The sequence below is a fragment of the Chelonoidis abingdonii genome, chromosome 11, assembly GCF_003597395.2.
Source record: "Chelonoidis abingdonii isolate Lonesome George chromosome 11, CheloAbing_2.0, whole genome shotgun sequence".
Classification (NCBI taxonomy): domain Eukaryota; kingdom Metazoa; phylum Chordata; order Testudines; family Testudinidae; genus Chelonoidis; species Chelonoidis abingdonii.
Genome location: NC_133779.1, coordinates 35,880,086 through 35,892,241, shown reverse-complemented (window position 1 = coordinate 35,892,241; position 12,156 = coordinate 35,880,086). Strand labels below are relative to the sequence as shown.

The 12,156-nt window shown below is 43.0% G+C and overlaps 1 protein-coding gene across 7 annotated transcripts in view; it reads right to left on the bottom strand.

Annotated features, from left to right (window-relative positions):
* KDM4B (lysine demethylase 4B) overlaps window positions 1–12,156 on the bottom strand; it is a 172,479-nt gene that overhangs the window by 112,766 nt on the left and 47,557 nt on the right. The window contains exon 6 of one of the 7 annotated variants that reach the window (XM_032777789.2): window positions 10,666–11,033. The exons of the other annotated variants lie outside the window; for them this stretch is intronic. Coding sequence (XP_032633680.1) covers window position 11,033 — 1 coding nt within the window. The 3' untranslated portion in view covers window positions 10,666–11,032. Of the gene's footprint in view, window positions 1–10,665; window positions 11,034–12,156 lie in introns of those variants that run through there. 7 annotated transcript variants of the gene reach the window in all.

Here is a 12,156-nt window from a genome sequence, read left to right as displayed (position 1 = left end):
TCACTTAGAATACACTGTCCAATTGTGGTGCCCACAATTCAAGAAGAATGTTGATAAATTGGAGAGAGTTCAGAGAATTGACACAAGAATGATTCCAGGATTTAAACATATGCCTTAGAATAGTGAGACTCAGAGAGCTCAAGCTATTTAGCTTAATGAAAAGAAAGTTAAGGGGTGACTTGATTACAGTCTATAAGATATAGGGAACAGATATTTAATAATAGGCTCTTCAGTCTAGTGGAGAAACATATTACACGATCCAAGGGCTGGAAGTTAAGCTAGACCAATTCAGGCTGGAAATAAGGTGTCAATTTTTGACAGTGAGGGTAACTAATCATTGGAACAATTACTAAGGGTCATGGTGGAGTCTCTATTATTATCATTTTTAAATCAGGATTGTATGTTTTTCTAAAAGATCTGCTCTAGGAATTATTTTGGGAAAATCTGATGTCACGTGTTATATAGGAGATCAAGGCAGATGATCACAATGGACATTCTGGTCTTGGAATCTGAAGTTTTAAACACAACTAAAAATCCATTATTTTCTCAATTGCTCAGCTTTCACTATTGATTCTGGTATTGTTTTCTTAGTTCTTCAGTCAAAAGTGTCTTTTAGAGCAGAAAATCTTGAATTTTTAACAGCTTGGGGTGGGAGGATAATCCTTAAGCAATTGAGAGAGGAAGGAACTTTTAGCCAGATTTTTAATTTGTGTTTTTCTTAACTCCTACAACTACCTAACATACTGGGAAATGGTGTCTTTGTTGAAGATTCATATCACCACATTCACAGATATCCCTCCCTCCCACCCCAGTCATCCATGAAAACCAAACGTCATACTCCTGTTTCTAAAGGGGGAGGGTGGGTGAAGAAATAGAAGATAACTTAACATAAACAAATCCACTTTTCTGGCCTTTATCCATAATGAAAAGAGGGGGGAAGAGAGCTAGGAGGAGGGAGAGCACAAGCCTAATATTTTTAAAATCCTTTGTTGAAAATAAAAAAATAAAAAATAAAAATTAAAAACTAACCTGAGTGGGTCTCACAAAGCACAAACTGTATTTCTGCCCTTACTAGGAAGGATAGGAGAATATTTACAATAGTTGTCCAAACAGTGTCAACATTTGGTCTGCAAGTTAAGGCCAACTTAAAAATGAATTAGAAACACTGCAATTGCTCCAGGTTTCCCCATTAATTCACAGTCCTTCACCACCCAAGTAATAAATTCAGTCACCAAAGGCAGGCCCCAATTCACTTACTTCTCCTCATTGATATCTGAAGTTGTCTGACACTGAACAATCATCTGCTTTAAGCAACCATCTTTTAATGTCAGAGGATCACCATCTGGAAAGGAAAATGTCTGCCTCCCTGTCTGCCCCCTTCTGTTGTGAATCTTTTAACATTATGAATACACACACTTGCTTTGGAGATAAGATCTCACACGGATCAGAGAGTTCCTTGTTCCTAGGAAAGAACCTTAATCTCTGTAGTTTTATCTTTAATGGATCATTTTATGGGACAATGGATGATGGAATTTAGTATCTTTAACCAGCAGTGTCAATGATTTCAAATAATGACATTTATTGAAACACATACAAGTGCACAAGATAAACACAGACTAGGGAGTATCTGCTCAGAAAACCACAATAAAGTGTAAATAGGTAATGACAGAACAAGATTACAGATACACAGCATCAAATAAACCCATATTATAAAGGCAAAGGAAAAATAAGCTCTGCAGACAGGTGGTCAAATACAATCTTCTGGGAGCCATCACGGGAGGAAGATCAGGACAAGTGACTGCAGTATAGGCTGCACAGTCACCTTTAGGCTCTCTGCAAATTGCTCTGCAAGCTGCACACACAGACCTCAATGAAATTAACATGTGCACAGCATGAACACAGATCAGATGTTCCCTGATGATTCACAGTGAACATAAGAAAAGAGCACAGAACAAGGAGGAAGCCTTTTCCTCTTTAACACGATATTTGCTCACAGCCATACCCAGCTGTTCAGCTGGGGTCCAAATGAGTGAGGCCTTAAGCACGGGGGGGAAGGAAAACTTGTCTGAGAGTGGGATAAGCATAAGTAACACACTAAAGATTCCATAGGAATTCCTTTATTTACAATAATAAATGGGTGGAATGGAGATTAGAGGGTGCCTTGCTATAGGAACAGGTGCAAAAAGTGAACCAGGAGAGGTGCCCTGTGTGGAAAAAGTGATGTGACCTAAAAGCATCGAGAAAAATTTAAGATGTTTGCAAGAGTACATTTGATTTCTCTGGCCTGCAACTACATGAAGTCCTCCTTTGTCTTATTATACCCCATTTAACAAACAGAAGAACCTTATTGTTGCAGTGACAGGCAGCTACACTGCCAAAAGCCAGCCCTCTAGATTAAACAGCTTTCATCTCCACCTCAACAGTACCATAATTTTACAAGGCATTTTATATATGCAAAGACGACAATGGGCCACAATCTGCTTTGTTACATCCATAGTCACAGAAGTTACTTCCAATTGACATCAGCCTAATAGTAGAATTTGTTCCACCTTCTTGCCATCCGAATCAGCCACTTCACGGATTTCATGACAATGAGAGGTATCTGGAGGTGGAGCCAACAGTAGTTCTGATGCAGGATTCAGGTTGCCATTGAATAAGCCTTTACAGTGGAAGCAATCTGGCCCCAAGGCACAGGTTACTGGAGACTCAGTCCACCACCCACCAATAAAGTTTGCACCATCTTGTGCAGTAATTTAGAATTAGGAAATCCCATCTCACAACACACAAGATCTGCAGCCTGTGCAGTTGGGAACTGGTCCTGCTTTGAGCAGGGGGTTGGACTAGATGACCTCCTGAGGTCCCTTCCAAACCTGAGATTCTATAATCACTTCAGCTGTATCTTATCATATCCAGAAGGAAGTTTTGCCTATTTAGGAAAGAAAGAAAGGTAGATAGATTATCCATTGCTGAAAACCATAGGCAGAGACTCTGTGGATGTTCTGGGGCTGGAGCACCTATGGGAAAAAAAAAAAGATGGGTATTCAGCACCCACCAGTCACAACTGTGTGTGTGGGCTGGGGTGACAGAATGACATGTTCCGCCGCAAAAGCAGCCTGACTTTCCCAGCCAGGGAAATTAAGATCCTTCCATTACGCACAAGGGAGAGAAGACCACCTTGGTGCTCCTGGTAACTCTTGGCAACATAAAGGGCATTTCATACAGGAACATGCTGACATTTCCTTACTAGAAGTTAGCTTGGGTAAAAAAGAAAATGCCAAAATAACTCTTCTTTCACTGTCAGGCTGGCTATACAATCCTGTCTATCCTACATGCACAAGATCCCACCCCATAGCCCTTGATATCAGAGACGACAGAGTGATTTGGACAAGGTGTACAACGTGAGAGTGAAGTCCCTGTGAGGGGAGAGCCAAAGAGTGCTGCCTGTGCTACACATTTTCTACAGCTTCCTGGCTACGCCAGCCCCTTTAGTCACAGCATTAAACCACTTCTCCAAGCTAGGAGTTAACACAGAGGCCTCCATCCATTGTCCCACAACAGGAAATTTAATAAATTCTTATGGATTAAAATGAAAAATCTCAACCTGTGTTATCAGCAGTTCAGTGTGTTAGATAAAAGTGCACTCACATTTCACAGATTTCCAATTCTTCTATCTTCTGGACAAGGTCCCAGTTTTAAGGACTACAAGGTCAGATTCACCCGTACAACTTATCAGCACTAACTGAAGCTGCCTTCTTACCAGTAAGGCACCTTAAAATGCCTATAAAACCTACCAGAAAAAAACCCAAAACCCTCCACAATACAAAATTATACTTCCAACAGCCATTTCATGGGGGCAGAACAGAGTAGAAGTGCAGCACAGAAAGAAACATAGTGCAATGTTTATTGGCAGAAAGTCTAGAAAGATTAAGAGATCTATTTCCTACTTAATGAGTGTATATAACTCTTATTAATGTTACCCAGAATTATGCACATGCACTGTGGGGGGAGACCACTAAGTGCCTGGCAATACGTTAACAGATGTTCTTATCCTGTACCAACTAGCCTGCAAGAGCTGTCCCCTTCACTGGGCACTGAAAAACACATGCACCCCCCTTGTTGCTCTTGGAATGGAGCAGAACAAAATGCCTGCAGTAGAACAAAACAAATCTGTCCATTTGTGATGGTGACCTCATCTGGAAGCCTCTCCCCCGCCCCCCTTTTTCTTTTTTGGTTGCTCTTTTAAATGAATTTGAAGAGGAGAAGCAGCCCATTCTAGCAGGAACTTTACAGAGTAGAGGGCTTTGCTGTGACAAAATATCCTTTCACACGACAGTAGCACCTTCCAGTCTGAAGTCAGTATCCCTGCTCCAGTCACCCACTGCATTGGGAAGTATAACATACAGGTCAATGAGAGGCTTCCCTACGTTCCTTTATGCCTCCCAACCCCCCAGGTCTAGTGAAGTGCATTTTTAATAACCTTCCTCACACAGGAGGAGGATTAAATAGTTGATTCTTACATAGAACTTTGTTGGTGTAGAGCACTATAAATATCAGACACTGTAGGAATTCTGCTATTTTAAACTACTCTTTACTCAGAAGAGGAAATTGATCTGAGATGGCACAGGTGCAGTAAAGAGAAAAACTTGACTCATGCCCAAATATTAAGAAGGCATGAATGAAAACAGTCCTCTAGTGCCATTGGTGGGTCCTTTCAGTCTTAGCCAGCCCATTTGCCATTGCCACATGAAGCCAGAGTCTACAAGCCCATTCTCCCACAGGGCTCAAGTCAGATCAGGCTGAGAGGGTTATATGGAGAAGGAAAACACTTCTATTTCCTTCACATCTTGTATCAATGACAGAGTGCACTGTTCAAAAGCCTAAGTTATTAAAACCAATCTGTGATCCTGTCAGACTTCCATAGATCAGGTTTGAGCTTTGAGCAGACACTTGCAAAACGGAAGATTGAGTTTCAGCAAGAGCCTTCTCTCTCATCAAAGATGGGCCTCTCTCAATCCAGACTGGGACTGTATAGCTGTTATGAATTATTTGTGCGGGGGGGAGGGGGGGAACAGTTTATCCATTATACACTAAGCCAGCAGAATTGGAACGCATTTAGACACACTGCTGTAGAAAAAGGAACGAAATCATTAATTCTTATTAATCATGTTTATTATAGTAGTGCCTTAGGACTAACCAAAAATGGAGGGGCCCCACTGTGCTAGGCACTGTACAAACACAGTAGCAGACAGTCCTCGCCATGAAGAGCTTACAACTTAAACAGACAAGCCAGGTACAAGGTGGGGGAAAGGAGTACAAGCCATTTCCGATGACAGGAAATGTCGTATTAGCGCCATTATTTTTGGAGGACGGAGGAGGTAGTTATAAGATGATCAGCTAAATGAAAAGAAAAGCAAGTGGCAAGGGGACATTGAAGGGAAGTGGGATGAGGGGAACAGAGCAGGGAGCAGAGGGTAAGAGGGGCAGCTGTGGAATGGAGCTGAGGTGAAGCTACTGAGGGAAGAGGATTTAGAGCAAACAGCCAATCAACTTGGGGCAGACGATGCCAAGCCAAAACCGTAAGTAATTCTTTCAATGTTCCAGGCCCCTGGTTTGGCTCCTTCTGTAGTTGCTCTGAACAGCTGGAACCTCTGGTTGATTCCTCTCTGCATTGTTTCCTCAAGACTAGACAAATTAGAGGACTAGGCCAAAAGAAACCTGATGAGGTTCAACAAGGACAAGTGCAGAGTCCTGCACTTAGGACGGAAGAACCCCATCCTCTGCTACAGACTAGGGACCGAATGGCTAGGAAGCAGTTCTGCAGAAAAAGACCTAGGGATTACAGTGGACAAGAAGCTGGATATGAGTCAACAGTGTGCCCTTGTTGCCAAGAAGGCTAACGGTATTTTGGGCTGTATAAGTAGGGGCACTGCCAGCAGACTGAGGGACTTGATCATTCCCCTCTATTGGACATTGGAGAGGCCTCATCTGGAGTTCTGTGTCCAGTTTTGGGCCCCACACTACAAGAAGGATGTGGAAAAATTGGAAAGAGTCCAGCAGAGGGTAACAAAAATGATTAGGGGGCTGGAGCGCATGACTTATGAGGAGAGGCTGAGGGAACTGGGATTGTTTAGTCTGCAGAAGAGAAGAATGAGGGGGGATTTGATAGCTGCTTTCAACTACCTGAAAGGGGGTTCCAAAGAGGATGGATCTAGACTGTTCTCAGAGGTACCTGATGACAGAGCAAGGAGAAATGGTCTCAAGTTGCAGTGGGGGAAGTTTAGGTTGGATATTAGGAAAAACTTTTTCACTCAGAGTGGTGAAACACTGGAATGCGTTACCTAGGCAGGTGGTGGAATCTCCTTCCTTAGAGGTTTTTAAGGTCAGGCTTGACAAAGCCTTGGCTGAGATGATTTAGTTGGGGATTGGTCCTGCTTTGAGCAGGGGGTTGGACTAGATACTTCCTGAGGTCCCTTCCAACCCTGAAATTCTATGATTCTATGACTACATTGTAGGGGAAGGGAGTCACCACCTGCGCTCACAGCATGTGGGAAGATCTCCCCTGCACAGTTCTAGGGATGTGGGAATGCTGGGGTAGGGGTGGCCCACCAGGGTCCCCTTTTACATCCTCCCCTGCAGGGGAGCAGTCTCTGCTTTGACTGCTCCTACCGGCTGGAGAGTCTCTCTGAACGTTTTCCACCCCCAAGAACACATGGGGGGCACCACCTGGGTTCTAGTGCACAGTACATGTTGGAACAATTATCAGTTTACAAAATGTCCACAGCAATGTAACACAATCTTTTAAACACTTATCTGACTAAAAAGAATTTCTTATTGTTTCAACTGTTGATTCCTGCTCTGGGAAAGGAAAAAAGGGCAACAGTTCAGTAGCTGAATAAAGATTTCTCACAGGCAACTGTTTAGTTCTCTAATGGCATTAAAACCATTCAACTCATCCAAGCTTCAGCCTCCCTATAATACACCAATTCTCTAGAACCTAAGAACAAACTGTAAAAGCAGCGCTGCTCCTGCCTCACATGATCACTGCATCCTTCACTATAGCACCACCTGCAGGCCAAACTGTGTCTGCTCAGACATCATGGGAGTCTGCAAGAAGCCTTGTTTGAATATTAGCAGTATGGTTTGGTTTGTATTGATTAACTAATGACTGCAGTATATGAAGCCTGAAAACCTGTATTAATAACTCACTGCTGCATTCCTCCCATCTATCACTGAATTACAGGGGGATGCAACTCTGCATCTCAATACATCATTCCTTTCATGAATCCCAGAGTGATCAATGTGCACGCACAGATTCTTAATGCAGAAGCCCCATTCCAGAGCAGCTTTGACCAAACACAGTTGGGTTACTGAAGGGGGTAGGGGGAGCTCCTCTGCCTCTTAATATCCCCCATTAAAAGAAATAAAGGGAATATGTATTACCCTCCCCCACACACCCCAACTGAAAAGAGCCTTGCTTTGGCAAATCACCCCAAGCGCAAATGGTGCTTCGACTAATCCATAAATCAATCACCATCATAAATTCTACCCTCCCTCCATCCAAAACTGCAGAACCATAAAACAGATTACATGGAGGAACAGAGGCTGGATGGCTCCCTGCAGCTCACAAATTTCCTGTCGCTGCATGAATGGCCTTCCCCCTACTTCCCCAAGCCCATAAATCTTTCCTGCCAGAATGGAACATGCAAACAATGCAAGGGCACAGTGCACAAATACTAAAACAACCCAGCCCTATATGCTTCCCATGTGAGGTTGCTGAAGGTGTCAGTAGGAAGAAAAAAAAATATTTTCTCTTGTGAAAATCTCCCAAAGCAAAGAGTGAAGAAAATAAACACAGCAGAGAAATATCTACATGAAGATGAACCAAAGGAAAAAACTCAGTGCAATGTATTTAAAGTGTTCTCAGTTTCCTAAAGGTCAACAGGCACATTCAAGTTTCCAGCTAATCTACCCTTAAGAGACTCACATGCTCTCCAGAGTGTACGGGGTTAAAGGGATCCCACTAATCAAGTTTGATCACACAAATTATTGATTTAACATTTGAACATCCTTGTGCTATTGCCCCCGTGGGAGAGTAATAATCAGAAGGCAATAATGGGGTGAGGGACAAATATCCCTCCCAACTCCCCCCTGTTGCCAGACAATTCAGTACCAAACACTAAACCCAGCAGTCTAAAATGAGACTGCACCAAGCTCAAAGCAAATTGCAACATATGTGAGGGTGTGTTAAAGTGGGTGGGGGGTAAAGAACACTACATAGAGGAGATGAGGATAAGCAAGGATAAAATGTCCTGCCTCTGTATTTAGCACTGGGAAGGAAAGAAGCTGGCACAGCTGAGCTTCACAACAGCATTAGGCAGGTCATTTTCTTTATCCAAGATCACTTCTGAGGGATTAACATTTTCTATCCTGGAGGACAGGGAGGGCAAGGGTTCCGGCCAAGAGAGCTGCAATGCACCCTGAGACAATAATGAAAAACAAAATCTGCAGCAAAACTATCAGCTCTTTTCCATTTGCAGTTGCTACAGTCTATGCCATTGGTCAGGAGAGAAGGAAGGAGGGTTCTCAAATATATTCCATTTCCAGATAAACAATATCTTAGCACAGAAACAAACATTTGTCAAATTTACCTCCCCATTTCATTTCCACTGAAAAATACGGGGATTTAGGCCCTAAGAATGTGGGATCAGAAACAGGCTAGTTACAAGCATGGCTGAGGCAAGCAAGTTTCTCCTGACCATTGTGGACAGAGATTTAGCCTATGCAGGGAAGCCTCCTCCCACATTGCTTTGACTCAAGCTATGTTTTTGGAGAGAAAGTTTTAAAGAACGTTACTCCACTGGTGTTTGGGGGGAAAAAAAAGATCCAATAGTGCGACTACCCATATACAGGGATGCTCTCAAAACATCTAAGACATACCCTTATTACACACTCAGTGGGCTCCATACCACAGATCTGAGGCTACCTAACAGTATGAGACTTACTGTCTCATGTACATATCCAACTAAATCCACAGTATCAAACTCATTCACAATTTAAGGATTTGTTTAGGTACTGAATAATTCTTCATACTAGGGCAAAGACAAATTTCAAATGTCACTCAGTTGTGCACTTCAGGGCAAGGATAGGTTAAAGACTATATTAGCTTTAACCTCAATGGCTAGCTTTTTTAAAAGACCAGAACACAATTAAAAATTGTTCAATTGTAATTAACCGCACCCTCTAAGTTAGGAATTCATGCTCTAACTGTATCTCAGCAGACTAAACAAGCTGCATAAAGGGAACCAATGACAGCAGTTCTGCTACTAACTTGCTCTGTGAAATGGGTACATATTAACACTCGCCTACTTCAGAAGGCTGTTTCGAGGCAATGTCTGGAAAGCACCTGGAAATCTTCAGATGGCAACAGATAGCGCAAAGCAGTGTTAACCCCTTGGCTGATTCGGGTACCTTAAATCTGCATGACTGCTACTGTAACTTTGAATTGATATAGTGACCAAGCTTCAACATAGGATACAAGAGAGCTTATATAAACTCAGGCTAGGTCTACACTGAGGTGGGAGTCGACCTAAGATACGCAACTCCAGCTACACGAATATCGTAGCTGAAGTCGGCGTATCTTAGGTTGATTTACCTGGCCGTGAGGACAGCGGTGAGTCGACTGCCGCTGCTCCCCTGTCGACTCCGCTTCCATCTCTCACCGCGGTGGAGTTCCAGACTTGATGGCAGAGCGATCTGGGATCGATTTTTATTGCGTCTAGTGTAATCGAGATAAATCGATCCCCAACAGATCGATCACTACCCACCGATCTGGCGGGTAGTGCAGACATACCCTCAGTATATGGCACCTTGTAGCACTACTATTGTCATGGTTTCAACACAAACTTTTGAGTTCATAAAGGCTGAGACAAAAGACATCCCTCAGCAGAGTGTGATGAGCAGAGAGCATTGGTCTTGGCATTCAATTTAGTTGCTTTTGCCATTATAAAGTCAAGTCTCCTGTTAATGTCATTTGACAATTTGCCTCATTTTAAAGCTCCACATATGGGTATATAAGGTAATTATACATAATACGTATAATTGAGACAGTAAAAACTCCTACCACAAGAGGTTTAATACAGGCTGCAAACTGGAATAAATTCAAACTTTAGAAAATGAAGACAGACTATGAAAAGGTTGTAATTAAGATACTAATGTAAGAGGAACAGTATATTATAATTAGGGAGAGACATGCAAGCAAGAGACTCAATCTGGCAGCTCCATGACTATGAAGCTTAAAATGAAATACTCAACAGCTCAAAGTTTCCTGAAGTGTTGTTTGAGTCGAGGTGCCCCCTTCCTACCTCACGCCTCAAAGAATGGCCTCTGCTGGGCTTGAGACAGCCACATGGTCATCACAACACGCTACAGATGAATCTGAACATTGGAGCATCAAAGGAGATATGAACAAGCTTTTCCGAAAAGAGGCAAGCAAAACACAGTGCTCCCTTTGGGTTGATCTCTAAGCAGGAACAGCACCAGCTGAGGACAGACATGGTTACCCATCTCTTCTCCCAGGGTGTGTGTGATGACCTAGAAGAGGTGTAAGTCAATAGGCGGACCACGGGTCAAATATGGACCGCCACACACTTTTGAATGGACCCTGAAATCTTTTTATTTAATCATCATTATTATTGTTGTTTTATTATGTTCTCTGGAGTCTATCCTTGATTACACCTTGACCAAGAAATTTAGATCTTGACAAAAATAACTGACTACCCCGATCTAGAAGCTGAGGGATTGAGGCAATTGTTTAGTGAGAGTTTGGAAGCAGAGAGAAAGTTGCCTTTCTTGACGCCTTCTCTCTCTCTTATCACTGGATGACCCTCCACTGTCTGTGTACTTCACTTTACTCTCAACATTTCGCATCTGCTTCCCTTGGAAATGAGACTGGAGGAGGAACTGATTTTGTCACAGTTTGTTCTGCTCAGTCTATGAAAGTGAAGTAACACAAAGGGGTGTTGGCACCAGAGCTTCTGTACAATGAAATAGACACACAAACACACACACCAAGCAGCTGTACAAACAGCTTATACTCAGGGTACTAAGAAGTCATCTTCATCCACTGAAATGCAAACATTAATTGTAACTCCCATACCAACATACACAATCCATGCTTTGTGGGAGGCTGACTTACCCCAGAATCTTTGAGGACAGGAATCTTTGAGGACAGTGACTTCTTCTGGGCACGCTCTCCACTGAGACTCATCCACACAAAATCTCTCTCCCATATCATATCGCATGCCTCCCTCTCCTGTGAGAACCTTATCATATTCACTTTATGTTCACTGGAAAGAGTCCTGAAGTGGCTTTCCACTGTCCAAACTTTCCTCACCCTCCTGAAGGAGAGTTGAAGGGCTTCTTCCCTTTACCAAGTCCACTGAAAAGTAAAACTTGGAGGGGGATAATTCCAGCAGAACCCACCAGGGCCAGAGTCTGGGAGGCAACCTCATTTAGCCTGATTTCTGCCCCCTTCCCGGCAGGAGGACGATAAGCAGCCTTTTAGGCTGGGCAAGATCCCCTCCACTGCAAAGCAAGACTATTCACTAGAGACCTGACAGCATCATTCTGGATTAAACTAAAGAAACCTAAAAAAAATGACGTGGATAAGAAAAATATTTATATTTACATGTGTATGGGGGGAATATTTATTTATTTGATGGACTACTTCGAGCAGGTGGAAGATCATTCAGTTTCAGTGTAGAAATATCTCTAGCTTACAACCTAACAATAGCCCTCCCTCTATTATTGCAGAGCACAGCGCCAAACTGGTTGAGTTTGTAATTCTCTGCACTCCTGCTATTCCCCGAGGTGCCTCTAAGATGATCACTGCCAGGGTCGAAGAGTCTATAAAAAGGATGAAGAATGCTGGAAAATTTCCACGGAGGTGCGGCCAGAAAAACAGAACCATCATTACAGACATCTCTGAGGCCAGCCTGCTGTGCAGGAGTCTCTGTTCTGAAGTTCAGGAGCTCCCCCCACTGATCTGTAACACCATTGCAACCATAGCTGGGAGATGAGAATTGGCCAGCATGCCTGAAAATTCTCAGGTCTGCTCAGAGAAGTTTGTAGACTCCAGACTCCTTATCAGACAATGTG